The 25,000-nt window shown below is 35.2% G+C and overlaps 1 protein-coding gene across 7 annotated transcripts in view; it reads left to right on the top strand.

Moving 5' to 3' along the window:
* The window catches only part of LOC147024432 (receptor-type tyrosine-protein phosphatase delta-like), an 881,646-nt gene that overhangs the window by 480,652 nt on the left and 375,994 nt on the right, over positions 1–25,000 (top strand). For all 7 annotated transcript variants that reach the window (XM_085884376.1, XM_085884379.1, XM_085884375.1 and 4 more), the window contains one exon: positions 1–113. This exon is cut by the window's left edge and continues 3 nt beyond it. In XM_085884376.1, the coding sequence (XP_085740502.1) occupies positions 1–113 (113 nt within the window). The remainder of the gene's footprint in view (positions 114–25,000) is intronic.

Below are 25,000 nucleotides of genomic sequence, written 5' to 3'. Positions count from 1 at the left end.
CAAGCGGCCCTCCGAGGCAGGTTCGAGCACAAGAGATCAACTCGACAGCAATTCGAGTATCTTGGCGATCTCCGCCAGCTTCACAACACCATGGCCAAATCCGTGGGTACCAGGTTCGTGACTTCCAAAAGCTGCATTGATGTACATTTGAATATGGCTATTGAGTGCTCAAACTACTGAGGCAGTGTATACAGTTGTGGAATTAATGGTGCTGTATTTTGGGATACAGAGGAATATTAGTCTTTGTGTCAGGCATTTCAAACAAAAGGCTTTATCATCTGGATTACTGGAAGCTGACAAGGAAATGCTAATCAGCTTCCGAAGCAAAGTGAAGCTGAAGTTTTTGGCATTCGCCTTTAGTTGGTGAAATTATCCCATTCATCAGTTCCCTTCTTTTGTTACGACAAAGGGTCTATGGCTGAACGAAACATCAGCTTCACTTTGCTTTTAATCGTCGTTAGTTGATACTTTGGTGAGTTGATAGTCAACTTTGAGTTGATAAAATCGATTTTGACATATAGTTAGCTTGATTGGTCCTTCTATAATTCTTATAACTGGTGCTTTCATCTTTTGAATAGAGAGTGAATCTTTTCAGCAGTCGATTTCAGTGTATGCTATTATTGCCATTAACCTCAACAAGTTGAGGTTTTTCTCTCACTCAGGTTTTTTGAAACTTATGATGTATTGTTATGAAACAATGACCTGTAAAATATGGACTGCTGGGCTTACCATTTGTTGCTGTTTTGGTAGACAGATCTCTATCTTTCATCTCAATTGAACACCAAATTAACCATTGTGACTCAAGCCATAGCTAAACCACTCATCCACATGCAGTATTTTATTATTGCAGCCCTTTATATGTAGTTCCTATTCCTAAAATCTGCACTGTTATGTTCAGGAGTGCCAACAATTGTTGTTTGTATATTTAATCGTTGCAGCACAAAATATTTTGTTGTTTTTGGTCTCTCAAGCAATGAAGTTTTGTTCAAGCTTACAGAAGCAAATGTTTTCACAACTGTGGCTGGATTTTAAGTTTATCCAAAGACGTGCAATGAGTTCCATTTGAAAATGCATTATTAAGGGCCACCTTTGTAATAATGTGTGAGAATAGCAAAGTTTTGACACAAACTCCCCACACATACCCAATACATTCCATTCTTGTACAATCTCTTTACCTTCGTCTCTTCTCAGCTTCCTATTTTTTAATCTCCCGACTCCCATAGCCTACCCTCCCATATTCCCTTCCTTATTCTCACCCACCACCCCTGTAACCCCAAACCAGGACTTTCAAATATCTAAGCAATAGTCAATTATACAGCTTAATTTGTGACTAATGCCATGGTGGATTATTTCCTGGAGGGTGAATATTTTGGGATGAAATCTTTCAAGAAAATAAATATTTATGCCCTGCCCTGATATCTTGTGGAGTGCCTCGCTGGTTCAGTTAAAGCCTTGTTGCATTGCCTTTTGTACTGTGAGCTTAATTCCCATGATTGCTGAGCAAAAATTTCTGTACCCAAATGACAGAATGGCCTACTGTCTGTAGTTAATTCCACATCGGTGGATCTATATGTTGAGAAAAGGGGTTGGGGGAGGGGCATGGTCACCCTATGAGTTTTCCAATATCATCTCAATCCTTTGGGCTGGTGTCCCTGTTTCACATTGCACTTCTTGTTGTTGTGGAAACCAAGGTTGTCAAAATCATTGGAATCTCCTACAACAAAGCAGAATCTCTGGGCCTGTTACTCTCACATTGTGGATAGGCCAGTGTTCTCTCTATCTTCTGATTCCTCCTTTCTCGTCTTGCCCCCTCTGCACTTTCCTTTTTTTGTCCATGACCCACTCCCTCACAGGTTTTCTTCTGCAGGGCACCAACCCACCTCTGGTGAAACTCGTTTCCATAGCATCAAGAAGTGCAATGTGTATTTAACAGCTCCCCTCCTCCCGTCCCCTTCCCCATTCATTTGTTCTTCTTTTCTCTCATCTGTGGAACCAACCTCCTCAATCTGTTCAATTTCAGTCTTCCCTCAAGGGCTTCAAGAGAGCTGGTCACCATCACCTCAGGTCATTCCCCATCCACAGTCATGATCACCAGCCTCAGTGGCATCATAGTTATAGTGTCTGCTCCAAGACTGGGAGGTCACCGGTTTGAAAATGACCCCTGCCAAGTCATAGCAAAGACTTTTAAAATAGTACATGCTGCTTCATTGCCTGATACTCAGCATTTTTAAAAAATGATAGTGCATGGATAAGCAGCCATAGGCTGGCAACTGTTGTGAAGGTTTGAAGAACCAAGTGGCCTCCTCCTATGTTGAAGTTCCTTGAAAGGGAACTCATGTTTTAATTATTTTATTTTCTGCCTTCATTGCCTTCTCCAAGCCCACCCTTTAGTTTCCAGGTTATTGTATTTTCCCTCTCTCCTTCACCCTGTTTTTAATTTTTTGTTCCATTTCCCCAATTGTTTCATCCCTGGTTTTTCCCTTCCTCTTCTTGCTGTTTTTGAGCTTATATCCAGGTTGTTCACCTGTTATGTCTTCCTCCCCTTCTCCTTGATCTCATTCTTCCTCCAAGTGTCCCTCTATTGTGTTCCCCTACCATTCTGCTGGTGTGTCCCACCCCTTCCCTCATTTTCACTTTTTCATTTTTTATTTTGTTATTTTCTGATCAGTTCTGTGTTCTAGCTTTGATACAAGCTTCGACTTTGTATGTTAATGGAAAAAATAAAAATACACATGGTTAATCTCACAAAATGACAACTGAACCACTTTACATCTGTGCTGAGCAACAGCAGGTCACCGTGCACCCTAATATGTTATTTATGAGGAGCATTTTGATCCAGTAAGCCGGGTAGTGGCTTAACGGTTATGATGGCTTCCTTAAGGTCTTAAGGTCCTAAGTTCAAGTCCCCTGTTGTTCCGTACATCATAAATCATAAATAACACCAGGTGAGTTGACTCAGCCTGTCATCCTTCCGAGGAAGGCAAAATGAGTACCAGCTCTGAGAAAAATTAGCTGTTTGAGTATCCTGCAACAGAGTGGTGACCTGTCCAGGATTGTGCCCGTTAGCCAATGAAACCGCCTTGGCAGCCTATGAATCTGATTGTGCAAAATGAATGATTAAAATAACTTATTATTATTTTAATCCAGTAATAAACAAAATCGTCACAATAATGGTAAAAACGAATGTTGGTCCAGATGTAGGATCGATAAGCAGCACCCATTATTGAAAGAAAGTTTATTCCTTGAGTTTCCTGAAATTGATGCACCTCTCGGGCCTGAACCACATGCCGATCATAATGGCAGACCATCACGGCAAGAGCTAAAAGACAGGTGTCAAGCATCTCATTCAAAGGATAAAATTTAATCCTCCAAAGCTAAGAGAATGACCTCTCTGCCTTTGCACAAGATATTAGTAAGGTGCAGCAGCGAAGGACGAGCAAGCACTTACTGTTCCGGAAGCTCATGTCATAGCAATAATATCTTACAGTGTTGGTCATAGTGTTTGTGAGCTTTTCCCTCCTTGCTTCTCCCTTTATTTCCAATGCATCTTCTATCTGTGAATTTGATTGTTAAGGGGACAATGAACTTGGGGAGATCATTCTTCAAAAAGATAAGATTTTCACACTTCAATCTGAAAAGCTGACTTCTGCAAGTGAAAGTGCTAAATTTCACCAATGCTGGAGACTTCATCCAATCCTTTCCTAAGCTCTATAAAATCAGCTATGCCCGAGTCAACTACACGGTATGCGGAGTAAATTTGAAGGCCTCGTTTTTGAACTTTGCTGGCCCTGGTGCAGACATAGCTCAGGCCGTTCTTCAATAAGGTGAAATTAATCACATTTTTGAAGGCTTGAACTGGGTTGATTAGTCCATTAGACAATCTTGCTGTGTCACTCTCAAAATTCAAGGCACTTTCATGAACCTCAGGGCTTTCCTGTCATGCAATAATTGCAAAATGGGTTCTCACTATGAGTTTATACAGCTCACAAAAGACCTTGAGGCATGTACACCTTTCAACCCAATGGGTTTTGCACAACCTGCTGATATTCTCATGTTGTATGCCTGTGGAATATACCTTCAGTCATCTATGAAAACTTGCTATTTGGGGAGTTGTCAAAGTAAAGGTATACCTCATTGATCACCCCAATTGCATTTCTCACCTCTTGCAAACGACGAGTACTTGCTATGGAGAAGTTAAGAACATGTGCTAGGCAATGTCTATACTGGGCTCCAGATCCTGCTGAAGCTTTCAATCAACCTTTAGTATCAGGTACTGTATACCCAATGACATACAGGAGGCATGATCATAATCTTGTTCACGTATACCAGTCACATGCGTGTTGTTGTTCTTCATTGTCACAATAATTGCCTCAGCAATGGTTTCAAAAGTGTTTCTCTGCAGATTCTTCAATTCAAGAAAAAGTTTACTTGTTGTAGCATTTTTGCTGATGTTCACATGTAAATAGACAAAAGACCTTTTTATTTGCATATCGATCTGTAACTTCAACTGCAATCGCAGCCTCTGGTAGTTTCTGGCTACGGATAGTCTCGGTCAGATCCTTGCACTATCCGGTCTCGTCGCATAAAGATCTCCTACTGTGTTGTCTTTAATGTATATTTTGAATTATCGGCGCCGTTGATCAGATGCTGGTGAAATTTGTGATCTATCTTTGCTTATAACTCGAGCAAAGCCACAGAGCTTCATTTGTTAGTCTCTAGATCTTGGGAAAGTCAGCTCTGCCATTTCTGTGTGCTTTAAGGGTGGTGTTATACTTGCCAAGATACAAAATTGTATTGAAGGTCCGTTTTATCTGTAAAATATGGAAATGTTACCAACCTTCACTTAAACTGTGTTTATAGTAAAAAAATATAGTAAAAAAAAAAAATATATAGTTTAAAGTAAAAATGTCACTTCCACTCCCACGACAAACCCACAAAATCTAATATTGCACATTTAAACTATTCTAATCACAATGCTATGAACTCAAGTACTCATTTTGCCAACCTCAGAAAGATAACAGGCTGAGTCAACCCCACTTGTAATTAATTTAACAGCCAACCTCAGAAAGATAACAGGCTGAGTCAACCCCACTTGTAATTAATTTAACAGCTAACCTCAGAAAGATAACAGGCTAGGTCAACCCCACTTGTAATTAATTTAACAGCCAAGCAGGATTTGAACTCAGGACCCGAGGATCCCAAGCCGATCACCCCTAACCATTAAGCCAACACCAAGCATATTCAATAATATGAAGGTACAAATATATAATGCATTGGCTTTGCGTCAACAGCAACACGATTGCTGGTCCACGTTTTTTCTTATCTCGTCATTCCTTTTCTTTTTGCCTTTTTTCCTTGAAATTTTCGCAACTTGTCATCGCTCTAACATTCTGTCGAGAGTAATGACTCAACCACCAGCACCACTTGTTCACTGGGCAGCACTGTGATTATTTCACACAAACATTATGCTGCAGGTGGTATATTTAGTCAGTGTGGTTGGTATGAGTAAAAAACAAACAAACAAAACAAGCAGTCATGGACTGGTACTTACGAAATCGTCAACTTGACCTCTGACCTTGTCCAATAAAAGCTGTCTCCAGAGAAGGTAGCAACGCAAACCAGAAGTTTCTACGATGATTCTGTACCAAACCATCAAAAATCGAATGTTTTGGATGTTTGACCTCACTGTGACCTTGACCTTTGACCGATTTTGACCAAAATGTCATCAGCGCTTGCCATCACCCTCCTGAATCACGTGGTGTAATTCGACATTTGTAGCTTCTTCCGTTCTCGAGTTATCATTTTTTGGATGTTTGACCTCACTGTGACCTTGACCTTTGACCGATTTTGACCAAAATCTAATCAGCGCTAGTCATCACCCTCCTGAATCACGTGGTGTAATTTGACATTGGTAGCTTCTTCCGTTCTCGAGTTATCTGTACCAAACCATCAAAAATCGAATATTTGACCTCACTGTGACCTTGACCTTTGACCGATTTTGACCAAAATCGAATTAGCGCTGGCCATCACCCTCCTGAATCATGTGGTGTAATTTGACATTGGTAGCTTCTCCGTTCTCGAGTTATCGTGCCTACAAACAAACGAACACACAAACAAACAAACAGAAACGGAACTGATCAATATACTTACGAAATCTTTAGATTTCTTTAGATTTTAAATCTCTTTAGATTTCGATTTAGCGGACAGAAATCTTTAGATTTCGTAAGTAACAAACAGAGGACGGAAGTCATCAATATACTTACGAAATCTTTAGATTTCTAAGTAAAAATGTCAACAGCACAACTCCTAGTAGCTTCTGCTTTTGTGGCAATGTGCACTTGATGATTGAGAATATTTTGGATTCAATGTTCATCAACACAGATAGAGTGTATTTTGGATTCACAGCTATCTTGTTCTAATTAATTTTATTTATTCATCACCAATTTCATCTTTACGTCCTAATTGCAGAGCTTTTTGACATTAAGAAAAAACAAGAAGTAAAACATAAAATAATTTCTGTTCTGGCTGATGGGTGAGACACAAGTCAGAGATCAGGAGATTGATTGACTATTATTATTGACACGATGGTCATTTTATTATTTTTTTAATTCACTTTTCGTTTTTCTTCTCTTTTTGCTTTGTTGACGTTGTAGCTTTTTAACAGCTGTTATTGTGATGGGTGTTTAAAATGAGTTAACTCAGTTGATTGTTCCCACAGGTTTAGTTTTAAACAGCCTCAAGGCTGGCAAGGTAAAACCATTAATAACAGATCTTAAAATAATTAGTCTTCGTTGCTGAGTGACATACATAAATTACATTGTCATGCAAAAATGATTTTAAAACTTGCAATACATTATTAGCTCTGCCACCGAAGGTGGACGGAGGTTATGTTTTCACCGCTGGCTGTTTGTCTGTCTGTGATATCACAAAAAGTTGTGGATGGATTTGGACGAAACTTGGCGGACAGGTTGGGTGTGTGACAAGGAGGAATTAATTCGATTTTGGTGAAGATCTGAATCTGGATTCGGATGACATGTTTTATTTTTTTTTAATGATTCTTCACCGTTAAGCGATGTGGTCAAAAACGACTTGTAGCACGATATTTCAAAACGTTGTGGAACAGCGTATGACAAAACTTACTGGATCAGTTGGGTCGGCGACAAGAACAAGCCGATTCGATTTTGGTTCCGCTCCCGATGCAGATCTGGCCCATCAGTGGGATACAAAATGTAAAATGTTCATCCTGTTAACGTAAACTGTTAAATATGTGCTCAACCTTGTGCCATTATAATTTTTGTTTCTTTTTTTCTCAACACCTCTGTTACAAATGCTTCCTCATAATTTTTCAACATGAATGATTAATTATTATCAACTCAAATGTATCCTTCCAGTGTACAATAGTTGATAAATTAATGATTGAGCATTGGCTTTTAATTTTTTTCTTATTATTGTGTTTATATGTCTTATTGCTGTCGTCAGACATGTAACCAATCATGACCGATCACATTTTGGTGTTTTCAGCAGAAGCATTAGCATTCATTACGTTGTAGTATCTTCCATAACGGTTTTAGGCGGTCCAGTCATCTTGTAATAATTTGTATGAATGAATGAATGAATGTCTTCCTGGGGAGATGATAAATCGTCCCAAGTTATGCAAATGTAGCACTGTGTGAAATGATGTCAAATCGGGTATCTTCTATTTCTTGCATATGGCAGCTTCGCTGCCAGGTCGCTGTGATTTTGTTGGGGTGCAGCCGTGCCGCTGATGCTGTGTCCCTATACCAGTACACTGGTACTCAATTTGCCAACCTCAGAAGAACGACAGGCTGAATCAACCCCACCTGGTGTTAATTCAGCAGCCAACAAGGCTCAAACTCAGAACCTTAAGATCCCAAGCCAGCCACCCTAATGACTTAGCCAACACCAGACTTAAATCGGGTACTAAATGGTTTAATAAAATTATTTTCACCTTTTCTTGTTCAAAAACAAATCCTCAATGTTTCACCCCAACTCCCCACCCCCAAAGACACATCTCCTACCATTTTAACATGAAAAGCATGATGCCACAACCACAGCCACAGGTTGGAAGATCACTATCTTTTTGACTGGTGTTCTCTCTTGACCTGAATATCTTTCAGTGTAGTTGTCTGTCTTTCCTGTGCCTTTCGTTTGTATTTTTCTCATGCTTTATTTCTGCATTATAAATATAATTCTGCTATAGCATTCCTATGCCTTCCTTTGACCTGTCTGATAATCTGTTCCATTCTCGTCATTTAATCAAACTTGACAAAAAAAAACAACCTCTCCATCTAGTGCAATGCCAGCAAACTTGAGGTGCATGTTTGAGCATGCTCTCATTTGATTAGACATTAAGATAGATTGTTCATGGGAATTTGCAAATTAAAGATCCTGTGTTAGCTTTCACCATATGTTTGGCTTTTTCACACATGATCTAAGGCTCTTCGTGGAGCTGGCACCACACACACGTAAATACAGAAATAGCATACTTGACAAAACACAGGACTCAGACGAGACAAACACAGCTACTGAGCTTGGAGAAAGTGCCGTAACTTCCTCGGGCACTTTGTGTACCAGCGACGTCACAACAAAGGTGCCACTTTTCTCACCACACTCGGTGGGTCAAAGTCTTTGATGTGACTTGGCTAGGGGTTTGTACTGCTGACGTCAGACTGGGAAAGGACACTCTAACCATTACGCCCTCATCCAGATTTATGGGTGGATCATATGTAGGGTTTACCATCTTGCCATATTTAGACCCTTTCAAGATTGTAACCACTCGTGGACTTGAGCCTCTGTAAAGGGCAAGATCAAATGAGTTCAGGCATGGGCTCTATTCAGAGATATTTTAAAAAATAATTATTCAATGTCTATATTACTTTAATTTTTCTCATGGCCATATATTACGCCAAGGACATTTGTATGAAGATGAAATTAATTTTTAGCTCGCCTGTTCGAAGAACAGAGAGCTATAGCGATAACCCCGGCGTGAGTGTCAGCGTGAGCGCGAGCGTCAGCGTGAGCGTGAAAATGTTAAATTTTTTGTATTACGGAAAAACTCCTCGACGGATTTCGACGAAACTTGGTGGGGGGGTTAGGTATGGTCCAAGGATCATGCCATTAGATTTTGGACTTGTTCCCCCCCCCAAAAAAAATTGCTAGAGCAAAATTTTTTTTTTCTGCATTTTTACATGTTTTAAGTCATTTCCAGCCCCCGCCCCCCAAAAAATATTTAGAGAAAAAATTTTTTTTTTTGCATTTCTACATGTTTTAAGTGGCCTGGTGTGTTGGCGCAGTGGTTAGGGCAGCGGCTTGGGATCCAAAAGGTCCTGAGTTCAAGCCCCGTTGGGCCACTGAATTAATACACCAGAGGGTTGACTCAGCCTGTCATCCTTCCGAGGTCGGCGAAATGAGTACCAGTGTACTGGGCCGGTGTATACCCCGGTTAAAATAGGTGTACCATATCCCTGTGTCGTAAGAGGCGACCAGGGTTGCGTCAGGAAGGGCATCCGGCGTAAAAAAACATGTGCCAAATCACTATGCGGATCGGATGATCCGCTGTGGCGACCCCTAACGGGAGCAGCCGAAAGGAGAAGAAGAAGAAGATGTTTTAAGTGATTGCCAACCCCCCCCCCCCAAAAAAAAATTGTTAGAGAAAAAAATTTTTTTTTAAACTTTTTTCAAAAAAATTTCGATTTCTTTTTTTTTGCATTTCTACACGGTTGAAGTGATTTCCACCCCCCCCCCCCAAAAAAAAATGTTGGAGAAAAGAACTACAACTCTGTCAGCTGTGTTGACATCATATTTAATGAATAAGATATATAAGGTTCACTTGAGTGACCCAGCAGTATTGGCGGTGGAGGTTTTGCACTCTCCCGAGTGCTCCCCTCCAGTTTCCTTTCTAATGTTTTTATCTACCACAGTAGGGTAAGAATACTGATTCTGGCTCACTTTTCCCCATGTAAATGAATGGGGGATTTTCAGCGATTTATATTTTTTTTCCCTAAAAATAAATCCCCTTTTTATCCCAAGGTATATTTATTTGTCTCCCCTTTTAACTTGGAGGTTGAACCTCATTGAATTGAACCTATAAAGATTTGTTCATTCTCAAATTCCTTCAATAGTTTAATTTTCTTTGCACAATAATCCCCATCTAAAACATTTGAATCTTTATATTTTTTAAGATACCCCTTTTGTGCCATTACGAAATGATAAACTTCTCTTAATGCTCTTGTTTGACCACCTCCTGAGCCACATATCATTTTGAGATTATAGTAAATTGTTTTTTCATTGTTCAATTGATAACCATCAAAGTTTTCAGTCCATTCAAGGATATTCATTTTTTTCTTTACATCCTCTAACTTACTAGTTTTTAAATTAATTCGCTTATTTGTTTTATTTACCTTTGTTTTAGTTATTTTTTCAATAAGACTTATTTGATATTTTTCACATTCATTATGTTTTCCATTTATATACCAAGACTGAGATTTTCTCCACTCTTTAGTTTGATTAATACTTGGTTTAACCATTTATATATTGTGAAAAAACGCGGCGGTAGCCCTTAAAAACCCTAACCCATCTTCCCATCGTTAAAACATAATCTATTTTATACACTCTATCATACAATATCCATATGGAACACAATCTATTCCATTATCTAAAATAAATCTCTTATCATCAAAGGCTCCTAATGCCTTTTTATTTACTTCTTCACTATATATGTTATGTTTATAACTTCTTATTGTATTCATTTTCCTATATTCTTCTTTCTTATTCATCAAACAATTATAATAATTTCTAAAAGTTATTGATTTCTTTATTACATATTTCTTTATTCCCTTTAACCTCTTATCAATCTGTTCACCATACTTATAAGCATATGCCTTTGCTCTCAATCCAATAAACTCACTCATTACTTTTCCACCCAACTCATCCTTAAACTTACCAATAACCTTTTCATTCTTTTTGGAAAATAACTCACTCTTCTTGCTGAAATTACTTGTATCATATACTCCAATATTTTTCTTCATATCTTCATAAACATCATCAGTTTTTATATCTAGGATAAAACTATCAGTGTCCATATACAACAATGAAACATTTTCACCATACTCTTTCTTTAAGTCATTATACAAATAATCATACATCAATATCTTTGATAAATCAAGAACTGCTGTTCCAATATAAATTGGTTTATCCATTACAATACTTTCCTTTTTCATATGAATTGCAGAAAAGTTCTCTGAAAAAACCTCTTCTCTCTCAAAACTTGGTTTATTTATCAATCTCGAAGCTTCTTTCCAAGATGTTGCGAATCTAATGTTTTGCCTGTTTCTAACATTTTCCATAGTCTTTCCAAATACAGCATTATTCATTAATTTATAAAAGTCCCCTTCAAATTTTACTTTTGTATTTGCTCTCATATCTGTATTGAATTGAATATACTTTTTCACCCAAGGACTTTGTTTAAATTTTAAAACTCTATGAATTTTAGCTACTCTCAATCCTTCTCTCAAAAACTGTTTTAAGCTTCTCTGATGTAAAACATATCCCTCTTTATCATAGAATGTTGTTAATAACTTTTCTGTTGATTTGCCTTTAATATTAAAACTTTTATGATAATCACTGAACCATTCTTTCTTTGGGGTTTCTTTCTCACATGCAAAAGGAAGGTCTTTATGCTTATTATGAAGAACACTCGGGTACCTCAAATCAACTTCAAAATAATAACCTTCTTCTTCGTCATTCAATCCCTCTTGAGAAGAAATAACAATATTCATCAAAGCCTTTTCATAATCCTTTTCTTCCACCCACTCTAATTTACCATAAGGTAGAGATTGAGACATTGCCCATCCATACAAATTATTAGCATCAAAATACATCAAATAATTACTATCTTTTTCACTATCATAATTTGGGAGATATTTATTATTTGCTTTCGCATATCTTTTTGAACATACTTGTGATATTCCACCTCTCTTGGACTTCTCAATCATCAAAAGCATATCAACATCACTGATTAAATCTATATCTTGTTTTGTCATTTTCAACATTGCACTCCAAGCTAAACCAGGAGCTGTGAAATAGTGGGCAGGGTCTAATCCATAACAATTTTTATTATGACAGAGTGTTCTAAAAGCCTCAAACACATCAGCTAACAATAAAACATCTGTTTTTAGATATAAATCGTGATATTCTCCAAGGTTCTTTATCTTAAATAATTTCCATATTTCTTGTGCGTGTTTATATTCCTTATCACTTATCTCTTCTTCATAAAGGTTATTATAGAAACTTTCTTTTGATGGAAGTTGTGTTTCTTTAAATCTCATAAATGAATCCATATAATCATAAGGATAAATTCCCTTACTTGTAAGAATTTTCTCTTTACTTTGAATTTCATTCCTTGTTTGAATTTCCTCTCTCGTAAGAATTCCTTCTTTAATCAGAATTTCATCTTTAATCAGAATTTCCTCTTTAGTTAGAATTTCATTCATTGTTCGAATTTTCTTTATGATTAGAATTTCATCTTCAGTTAGAATTTCTTCATTAATTACAGTTTCCTCTTTACTTTGAATTCTCTCTTTAATCTGAATTTCCTCTTTAGTGAGAATTTCCTCTTTTGGAAAGAATGAATTAAGATTTGGAAAAGAGTCCGTGGAGTTTAGATTTGATGCGAGGTAGGCTAGTGGTGTTCCCATAAACTTGTAAGAATCTAGAAACCTAATACGAGTTAAAGGTTTTGTGAATATCATTTTTGAAAATGAAATATACTTTTGACTTGTGTTTGTTATGGCAGAAATATTCCCTGGTGTTTTTGAAAGTTCATTTATAAATAGATGTGTATCATAGTTGGCGCTGTTGTGAAGAAAGACTGGAATAAAAGAAGGTAATTTATAATTAAGATTACAACAGGAATGAGCGGGACCTCTATATTTACCAGTAAGATGACAATGGCCTCTAACTTTAGACTCCTTAATTTCCCCCCTCACAAATATGACAGATATTGTTCATTCTAAATTCTAATTTTTCTTCTTTGGTTAATTTCATCGGTTCATTTGTTTCTTTCATTAATTTAGTGAGTCTTATACAATCCTTTTCTAATCGTTTTACAAACTCTTGTGAAGCATTTTTTCCACGATAATGTTCAAGTTTGTTATACTTTTCTCCAACAGATGATTTGATATAATAACAGAAACCACAAGGAATATGTTTTTGATATTTATTTGTATATGGTTCTTTTGGATTAGGAGAAGCAGTATTTATCTTTTTAAGGATACACTCAAAATCAGCGTATATCACAAATGGGTGCATGATAGATTTATTATAATCTTCAAAAGAAATCTTTTCACCAGGTTTAGGCATTGTAATTACAGCTGATTTATGATTACTACAATATTTTGAATGTTGTTCTAATCGTTCTTTTGTATGAAATGAATTAAGACATCGCTTACAAGGATATATTTTGTTTGCTGTTCTGAATACCTGAGAAGAGATTAATCTTGATAAATTATTGATGTATGTGTAATGTGAATTCTTTCCAACACTAAAATATAAAAGATCAATGTGTGTTTCTTCATTTTTATAGTTGTTTGAAATTTTTAATATTTGAACTTTGTTTGTATCCGTTAATCCATATACATTAATAGAAAGATTATTCTTTTTCTCAAATTTAGGAATATCTGTTAGTGGCATTGGGAATTTAAAATCTTTAATGTCCAAGGTATTCTCATATTTCATATATTGTTTTACTCTTTCTGAATTACATTTTGGTGGATGTAAGTGAGCAAGAACAGACCAGAGAAAACATTTATTATCATTGTTCTTAATATGAACAACTGCCTTCTTTAGTTTTATTTCTTTTGGTAATTCAATATAAGAAGAAGCTTTAAGAGGGTTTGATTTTAGAATGTGTATATCTAAAAAGATGATTTTTTTAATATTGAATCCACTTCCTACCACTGTATTATCAACATCCTCCTCTTGTCTTGATAGTTCTTCATAAACCCCACTATTCAAAAAATCTTGAAATGATGTTATAAAATGAAGATCTGTTCTCATATAAGGAGTTTGTTCTTCATCTTGTCTTTTCATATTCATTTTCACTCCCATATAAAACTTTAAAGTTTTCATTTCTTTTAATGTCTTTTTAATAAATTTTTCAACATCGGGTTTCACTATTTCAATTGATTCAGCTATTGATGATGGACCGGGTTCTCCAAATTGAAAAATCCTTATTTTTATATGCCCTTTAAATGCCCCATCAGTGTTTTCAATATAATAGTCTCCCTTTACTTTAAACTCATTTTTCTTGTGTTTTTGTGATTGAAGATGTTTATTATAACTACTCTTCAAAACATCCTTTGAACAGATATCACAATGTTTTCTTTCCAACTCAAGAGGAGATATTTTATGAAACAGATTAAATGTGTGTTTGTTGGTTCGGAGGTGTTTTCTATAATGTTTATATTCGTGATTACAAACATCGCAGTACGTTGTATTCACCATATTTATAGAATAAAACTTTGCTTAAACTAAAATTTTCTTGATGAAAATTTCGTTTGTTTTACAAGGTGAATCTGTGCTTAAAACCATTTTATCCTCCAACTTTTTCACTTAATAAATACAATGTTTCAAGACACAAAAGACAAGTTTCAATCAATCTCTTCATCTGTTAAAGATACTGAGAAATATGTCAAGGATGTAAAATTGAACAAAGATAAATATAACAACTATTGGATAAAAACTATTATGGTAAATAATATGAGTTCTTCAATTTCCTTCAGTGGAAGGGCTTTTAGTATACCTGGTAGAACATCAATTAAAGTATCTCTAACAAAAGTTTCTCCTCTCCTTCTAGTAATATATTCAAAACTAGAAAAAGCAATGAAACAAGAAAAAGTATCAAAGAACAAAAACCTTATGGATGAAGCTTTAGAAAGAAAAGATAAGACCATCTGTAATATGCAAGGAGAAATTTGTATTTTTTTCAACAACCCTAAAGATGTAAATCCTGATGAAATAAAGGATGTTAATATATCAGGTGAAATGACATTTCGTTCAATAGTAGTTAACGATAATTTTAAAATTACCTTTAATATAAAAAATGTTGTCGTTGAATCTGATAATGAAAAAAAGTATATCGATATCGATGGTAATATACAACTGAAAGTATAGATGAATTTCAGTTTAAGTAAAGTTTTACTTTATAAATATGCTAGACTTTCCTGATTCTCCATATGACAAATTTGAGAATTGTCCTGCGTGTGAAAGACGGGGATTAAACACAGAGTCAAAAGCCTATAAACAATGTATATTCTGTGATTATCTTCTAATTAATGATAATAAAAAATATAAAAAGGAAAATAATTCTTTTAGATTTACACCAAAAATGAATTACTTTACAAGATTGATTAGAGAAATGAATGTAAAGTATGAGGATGATAACACACCTTTCCTTACAAGGGAAGAAACTGAACGTATAAGAGAAATGTTCAAAGGATTGTTGTTGTATATTATTCATGGATGTAATTTTCAGGGAAATATCAACACAAGATATTGTATAAATAAAATAATGGATTATCTTGAAATTAAACCTGAACTTAGGATAAAATATAGAGTTTCTAAAAAAGCCAATAATAAATTAAATAACCTGTTTTTCAAATATATAAATGAATGATTTTTTACCTATTTGGGAAAATAAGATAAAATTTAACAACCATAAAAATCTCCCAAATTCATTAAGATGTCTCATAGTTGGTTCAAGTGGATGTGGAAAAACCTGCTTACTTTTAAAAATGCTCCTCACTCCCAACTTTTTAGATTATGACAATTTAATAATTTTCACAAAGTCGAGTTTTCAACCAGAGTATCAACTACTCTCACAAGGTTTTAATGCTGGTCTTCAAAAAGAAGATATAATCGGTTTATTTAAACGTCAAAAAAACCTAAATGATTATAACATTGAAGATATAATTCAACTATTTTGTGATACACAGAGATGTAAAAAGAAATCAAATCCTATAACTTGTATTCTTAGTGATAATACGGATGATATACCGTCTCCCCAAGATTTGGATAAATCAAAAAAGAACCTCATTATCTTTGATGATTGTGTTAATGAGAGAAACCAAACGGTAATGGACAGCTACTACACAAGAGGGAGACATTCTTCTTGTAATTGTATTTATCTTAGTCAATCGTACTTTCAACTTCCTCGTCGTTCCATCAGAAACAATGCTAATACTTTTATTTTATTCAAGTTAAATTCAATAGATATCAATAATTTTTGGAGAGATAATTGTTCTACATTATGTAGTAAAAAGAAATTTGAGGATTACATGAAGCACACGACTGAAAAATATAAATATATTGTTGTGAAACAAGATGAGATATTAAGGGATATATTTTTTGTTTTATAAACAATTACATATATAAATGACAACTATTATTATAAATCTTGTGGGTAAATCTGCTTCTGGAAAAAACTTTCATAAATCAAGGTTCTTGTGTAGTACAAATGAGAATATTGTAAATTTACTTAAAAACACCCCGTGATACGCATTGTATCAACAACAACTAGAGCAATAAGACCTGGAGAAGTAAAAGGTGAAGATTATCACTATATTTCAGTGGAGGAACATATGCGATTGAGGAATGAAGGTCAAATGTTTGAGGAGGTTTCTCTTGGTACAACAAAATATTCACATTGTAAGAGTGAGTTAAGGAAACTAAAATCTGGTGGTGTTGGGATATTAGAAACTAATCCAGAAGGAACGAGACAAATTATTAAACATCTGAGTGGAGTGAAGATTTTATCATTCGGTTTTGATGTTGATGAAGAAACTCAACGCAAACGTATGAAAAGCAGAGATGCAAGTATTAGTGAAGAAGAAATTACAACTCGCATTAATGTTAATAAAGAATTTGATGAAATATTTAAAGAAAAGGATTTATTTGAACACATCTACTTGAATGATGAAGAAAAGGAAAATTTCCCTGTTGATCTTTACAATTCATTAAATGATATTTTACAATAAATAAATGGATGTAAAAGAAAGAGCAAGAAGATTTAAGGAACATCAAGAGTTGGTTTCAAAAGTTGTAAAACAACAGGAAGACATAAAGAAGAAACGCAGACAGAAACTAACGGGCGAAGAAGCATTTGAAAGAAAACAAGAGAAATTTTTTAAACCACTTTTAAAAACTTCCCAAGAAAAAATGAAAGATGTTTCCACAGTTCCCACAGTAGAATATACTCCCAGAAAGCTCCAAATGTTAAAAGATTTCAGTCAAATGACGGAGGAAGAATTAGAGCATATTGGAGAATTAGAACATGATGAAGGTTTATTTCAACAACTGGAAGAGATTAATCAACCCCTGATTATATTGTGAATGCTGTTCAAAACAATGAATATTCAGCGGATTCAAAAACCAAAGCAGGACTCATTCCAACAGAACAACCAGCAATATTTCATCTTGTTCAAGAAAAGGTATTGATATTTAATGATGAATTAAGGTTCTTAAGTTCTGCTCAACCCCCTGTTAAACTAACTCCGAGATTAATGTTTCTTCTCACAAAAGATGGAAGACAAGGTTCAACTGTGAAGGATGAATCAAAGTATATTGATAAACCATTGGATATGGAAAATAATGATGATAGAGTATATATTGATTTGCTGAACACTCTAAATTATAAGGTTATTCTTTCTGGTAAAAGTAGGAAGAATGAGAAGGAGAAACACATTATTCAGGCTTTAAGTATCCTTGGTTCAGGTGTTAGTTTTCTTCCAAATGACCCATCGCAATTAGTTAATAGACTGTTATTGTTGTTAGGCAGTCAGAAGGCTGGAAATAACAATTGTTTTAATGAAGCATCAGCCATTTTAGACCAGTTGATGAACATGAAAATAATTAATAAATATCAATATAAAGACATTTTATCTCATATTAAATAAGATGAGAAGCACAATCCTTAGTTTCAATTTCACAACAAGCGACCACACATCTTCATTCCCATACCCACTACAACTTGACACAACAAAAGAATATGAGGCATCTTTATTGTCCATGGAAACTTATAATACCTTATTTAATATAACTGATAAAAATGACAAGTTTAGTTATAATCCCGGAAGTGGATACAAAACGATAACAGTCTCACCCGGAGCATATGAGATTTCTCAAATATCTTCCGAAATTGCTCGTCTTATGAAAGAACAGGGTGATGAACCAAAAAATATTGTTATAAACATTCAAAAACATACTTCAAAATCAACGATTAAAGTTAAAAATAACTACAAGGTTGATTTCACAATTGATAATTCATTTAGAGAGTTATTGGGTTTCTCCTCAAAAAAGATTGAAACTAATGGGACGTTTTACAGTGATAATGTCATTCAAATATCCTCAGGAATAAATTCGGTGTTAATTCACTGTGATTTGATTGATGGTGCTTATAATGATGGAAAAGATACAAATACAATATTTTCATTCAGTGCATACTCAACCCCAATTGGTTATAAATTCAATATGGAACCCAAAAATTTGGTTTATCTACCTGTGTCAGGAAAAACCATACACAGAGTAAATTTTAGGATAACCGACCAAGATAATCGTGTGATTTCTTTTAATGGAGAAGTTATATCCATCAGAATTCACCTACGTGAAGTTTTCCAATAAATAAATACGATGGTTATTGTGAGGAAACACGAGTTGGGAAAATATAAAATAATTACAGGGGATGGGATGTTCCTTTCCCCATACTACAAGGGTGAAGGTATGTATCTTGGTAGAGGATACTATAAACCTAAGAGACAAAGGGGTGTTGGACATCAATTTAGAGGAGATGGGATAATTGATACTCTCATGGGTATTGGTTCAACTATTCTTAAACATAAAGATCTAATTGGTTCAACTGCTTCTGCTGTGGGAAATGTAGCAGGTGCTGTAAAGAGTATAAAAGATGCTCAGAAGGAATCTCATAAATTACAAGCAATAAAAGAAATTAAGAAAGGCAAAACTCAGTTGTCCCCCAAGAACGACAGAAAATAATTCAAATACTTGGATCAGGGTTTCAAAAGTTTTAACATCTTTTTTCCTAAATAAATACAAGTATGGAAGCAATTGATAGTATCTATGATTTGGATGATACTATTATTATCTCAAACTCCACTAAAAAAGAAGATTACTTCAAGGTAAATGCAATAACTGGAACAGACTGGAATACGAATGGTACAAAAAGTTTTGAAATAAATAATCAACAAACCTATTTGAATCTCTCCGAAAGTTTCTTGTTGTGTAAATTTAAATTCACTAAAGCTGGGAATAACACAAACGCTACACTTGTAAATGATTTCTTCTGGAAAATGTTTGATAGTGTGCGTTTGTATATTGGAACACAAGAAGTTGAAGCGGTTGATTATGTCTCTGCTGTATCTGAAATGATAAAATTTACACTCTATACATTCAGTGATAGAATGGGAAAGGGGTCTGTCGAAGGTTTTATTCCTGATATGTCAACGGGAACAAACACAGACCCTGGATATATTCAAAGGAAAGGAGCGTATAATGATGATACAAAAGCAGAAAATAGTTTTACTGTGGCGGTTCCTCTTAAAGGTATATTTGGATTTTGTGATCATGATAAAGTTCTGTATGGTCTTAAAATTAGATTTCAACTACAAAGGAATGATAATGAAAATAGATTGCTTTTTGGTGTTGGTAATGCTTTTGGTGATCAGAATAAATTTGTAATTGAGGAGATGAGTTGGTATATCAGTGAATATACTCCTAATCTTAAAACAGAAGAGATGTTGAATCGAAGACTTAACTCAAAGAAACCACTCAGTGTATCATACCTCAAAAGAAGATGTCAACACGTTAAACTCAATCAAACTACTTACACGTGGAATTTGGGTGTTCTGGAAGGAAAGCCACGATATCTGTGGATCATTTTTAAAAAGCCAGATGGTGATACTGCGACTGATAAGAATAATGCATTGAGTGATAATGCTAAGGTGAAACAACTTCGCGTTTCTCTAGATGGAACATTTTATCCACGAGATAGATTGGAAATTAATTGGGAAAAAAATGATTTTGCTGAAGCATACAAGTCTTACCAAAAGGTGTGTGAAAGTAATGGAAATAAAGAACCTATTTTGGATATGACAGCATTTAAAAGTTTGTATACAATCTATGCGTTTGACCTGAGCGCGCAAAGGAAACTATAAAGTCTAATCGAGTGGATACTTCCCTATACATTGAAAGAGGAGAGAGTGAAGAAGTTGATACATATTGTTTGCTTTTGGAAGAAACAGAATTGCAGATTAATACAGATAATGGTGTGATGATTAGTCTCACATAATTTTTTGTTAAATAAATGAGTGGCAAAGTACCAACTGGGGTATATGTTAATCAAATCAATCTTCATAAACTATCATCTTGTGTTCAAAATCAAAAGCCTTGTACGATTAACGTTAATACAATTCAGAGAAAAGGAGCAGTAAGAATTGATGTTTTGCTCACAAGAGAACAGGTTAAAATCTTGAATGACACTGGCTCACTTAAAATTAAAATGACAAAACCAATGTTGAAAAAATATTCAATAAGAGAGACGAGTGGAGGATTTCTCCCATTTCTAATTCCTTTATTTGCTGGTTTAAGTGCGGTTGGAGCATTGACGGGTGGTATTTCAACAGCGGTGAAAACTGCCAACGAAAGGAAGGCTCAACTCCAGGCTCAAAAAGAATTGGAAAGACATAACAAAGAGTTGGAGAAACAAATTAGTGGAAGTGGCGTAATTGTAGATTTTGCTGAAAAACTTGAAGGTCTGCCTGATAAAGCGAGATTGTTAGTTGGAGATATGCTTTCTTCTATTGCACAAGCAGGTGTAAAATTAACGAAAAGAGGTAATGGATTATATCTTTCTAATAAATAAATGAGCATTGATGAGTGGTTGAAAGAATTTGGAAAGAATACAACATCAAATTTACAACTTGCCAAATATTGTAAGAAATTAAAAATTCAAAATGTGGTTATTTGTATGAGAGATGAATTAACAAATGTGCCGAAACATACAAAGAATATTATTATGAACTTAGAAGATAATAATGGGAACGGTTCTCATTGGGTTTGTATTTTTAATAATCAAGACAAATATTATTTTGATAGTTTTGGTCTTCCACCACCTGTTGAAGTCATAAAATTCTTACAGAATGGTGTTTATCAAACATTTCAAGTCCAAGAATTAAATTCCAAGTGTTGTGGTCAATTATGTCTATATGTGTTATTTCAACTCAACAAAAATAAAAAATTTTATGATATTATTTTTAATCTAATATAAATGACTTATGTTGGTAAAGATGGTTCTATCTTTGGTGTATCTCAAGAACTGGATATTGATTTATCAAATTATTACACAAAGGCACAGGCTGAACGACATAAATATAATATAACCAAAAATATTAACATGAAAAATGCTTTTAAATTAAAAAATTATCCAAGCCCGACTGACGCGAATGACTTGGTGAGATTAAGCGATTTATCACAATATATATACTTAAATAAAACGGCTGTGTATTCCAAAGATACAGAAGTGTTGATATTATCTCCAGGTCATACAGAATTCACAGTTCGAATTAAAATAAATTTTTATAAAGAAGGGCGTATCGTTTGTATGAGAATAGAACAATGGGGGTATGATATGAATGATTTAGGGTATAATTGGTCATTTAAAATTAACCTCGAAGACCTGGAACAATTAAATCAGTCTCGTAAGGAAGAATATTATCCACTTGGTATCGAGAATGAGTTTTGTGGGTCCACGATTAGTAAACAACAAATAAAAAGAATTTAATAAGGGTAAATATAATAATGGTTTTGCCCTTGTTTATCTCATGAAAACAGAAAAAACAGGATTATATATAATAAGTAAGGAAATACAAAATGATTTAACTATGGGAAGATGGGGAGGTGTTTCGTGCCATAATATTATTCTAACATATATTTCTAATACATAAATGACAGCAAGAAGGCTTCAAGAAAATTATCATTTCTGTGTCCAAGCATACCTTCAAGAAAAGGGTATTCGGTATTTTAATAAATATGTTCTACAACATAAGAATGAGGTATTTTCAATAAAAGATTGGCATTATGCTGATGTTGATAAACCGACAACTTTAGATTTAATTAGAATGTTAAATAATGAAAAAATTATAAAGTTAAGAAAAGGTAAGGCTCTTTTAGAAATTCAAAAGAAATTTTATTGGTTTCCTGTTGTAAAAAAATTATTTTCGATGCAGGAATAACAAGAAATCCTGATGAATATATGTATAATATTCTATGGGGTGTAAACGATTCAAGGATAGTAAGGGATGAGGAAGGAGTTGAAGAAGAGAGGGAAGAGGAGGAAAAGGAGAATGAGGAGAAGGAGAAGAAAGAGAAGGAGGAAAAGGAGAAGAAAGAGAAGGAGGAAAAAGAGAAGAGAGAGAAGGAGGAGAGGGAGAAGAAAGAGAAGGAGGAAAAAGAGAAGAGAGAGAGGGAGGAGAGGGAGGAAAGAGCGAGACAAAATAAATATCAAAATATGGAAACCAGTGAGATTCAAAAAAGATTGGAGGTATTACAGAAAATAACTCAACCCACCGAGGAGGAAAACAAAGAATTGACAAGTCTATTTGCAATATTTTCTTCAAGACTATTGACATCGTCAAGCCATTCATTTTAATTCAAGTTTTTCCTTAAATAAATGGAGGAGAGAGTGAAGGCATTTCTTAGGATTCTTTATGTTTTAAAAATTAAGATTCAAATGTGCATGTTGGAAACTAAAAAGGTTTTTGCACTCTGCAGGAATTTTTCTCATAAATAAATGAGTTATTGTCTCAAATGTAAAAAGAAAACTAATACTAAAAATATTTCATATATTAAAAGTAAAAATAACAGGGTTATACAAAAAGGTATATGTTCGGTGTGTGGTTCAAAAAAAAAATCAATTTATCTCCAAACACAAACTCGGAGGAGATATACAAAAGTTTTTATCAGGAAGTAAATTTACAACTACTGGAATACCAGGGGAATTACATCTTCCAGGGTATTCTTTCTGTGGTCCAGGCACAAACTTGGATAAAAGATTAGATGAGGCAGACAATCCTAAATCCTGGAGTAAACCAATCAATAGAGTTGATGAAGTGTGCATGAGACACGATATTGATTATGGGAATACCACAACGTTGGAAGAAAAGCATGAAGCCGATAGAGAAATGTTGTATAATTTGTCTCTGATACAAAATCCAACCTTGAGAGAAAAAGTTGATAGGTTCATCGTGAAGAAGATGATTAGTGCTAAATTGAAACTTGGACTTGGAAATTCAAAAAACTCATAGACTCTAATGATGCCATTAAGACTGAAGAGCAATTAGCTGATGAATTACATAAACCAATATTCACAAAGTTTCAGAGAAGGAAAGTTTATTCCAAGGAAGTAGATTATATCTGGTCTGCTGATTTGATTGAACTCAATAATGATAAGGGGTACAAGTATGCTTTAACCGTTATTGATTTGAGGAGTAGATATGCGTGGGTTGTCCCTTTAAAAAACAAAACAGGTAATACTCTTATGTTAGCTTTTCAACAGATATTTAATAAAAGTAAGAGAAAACCTAAAAAATTGTGGACTGATGAGGGTAGAGAGTTTTATAACAAGACATTTATGAATTTTCTAAAAAATAACAGTATTACATTATACAGTACCTTTAATGAAGGGAAGGCAGTTGTTGTTGAACGTTTTAATCGTACCTTAAAAGAGAGACTATATAAAAAATTCACACAACTCGGTTCACAACAATGGTTATCTTTTATTCAGGATATTGTGGATAAGTATAATGACACGATTCACACGTCAACGAATATGAAGCCATCAGAAACATTTACAAAATTAAAATATGAAAAAGAGATTAATGTCAGAAAACCTAAGTTCAAAGTTGGTGATATCGTAAGAATATATAGGTGGAAATCTCATTTTGAAAAGGGTTTTACTGAACGATGGACGAAAGAACTTTTTAAAATTGTTGATGTAATAGATACGGTTCCTTGGACTTATAAGATATATGATTTGGAAGGGGAAGAGATTTTAGGTTCATTTTATTCACAGGAATTACAAAAGACAAAGATAAATTGAAATTTTTTGACTCCGCCCCTTTTTGACTCCACCCACACAAGCCCCACCCACACAAACCCCGCCCACACAAGCCCCACACAAACCCACCACACACAAACCCCACACAAGCTCCAATAAATTGAAATTTTTTGACTCCGCCCCTTTTGACCCCTCCCACACAAGCCCCACCCACATAAACCCCTCCTACACAAACCCCACACAAGCTCCACACAAGCTCCACACAAGCTCCACACAAGCTCCACACAAGCTCCACACACACACAAGCTCCACCCATATTCACATAATTAGTGATTAGTTAATTAGTTCCCCCACACACAACATGTTTATTTAATTAAAAAATTATCCACCCATCCACACAAGCTCCACTCATCCACCCATCCACCCATCTCTCCACCCATCCATTGATCCACACAAACCTCATCCACATTCGCCCCTGCCCACATAAACCCTGCCCACATCAACCCCTCCCACATAAGTCCTGTCTACACAAGCTCCACACAAAAACTCCACACACATAAACCCTGTCCACATAAACCCCTCCCACACAAGCTCCACCCACATAAACCCCGCACACACATCCCGACCACACAAGACCCACCGAAGCCCCGCCCACATAAGCCCCACCCACATAAACCCCTCCCACACAAGCCCCACCCACATAAACCCCGCCCACATAAGCCCCACCCACATAAACCCCTCCCACACAAGCCCCACCCACATAAACCCCTCCCACACAAGCCCCACCCACACAAGCCCCACCCACACCCCGCCCACACAAGCCCCACCAAAGCCCCGCCCACACAAGCCCCTCCC

The sequence above is a fragment of the Eptatretus burgeri genome, chromosome 6, assembly GCF_056783735.1.
Source record: "Eptatretus burgeri isolate ZD-2024b chromosome 6, Ebu_testis_v1, whole genome shotgun sequence".
In the NCBI taxonomy this organism is placed as follows: domain Eukaryota; kingdom Metazoa; phylum Chordata; class Myxini; order Myxiniformes; family Myxinidae; genus Eptatretus; species Eptatretus burgeri.
The sequence above is the reverse complement of the archived record's forward strand: the minus strand, read 5'-3'. Positions and strand labels throughout refer to the sequence as shown.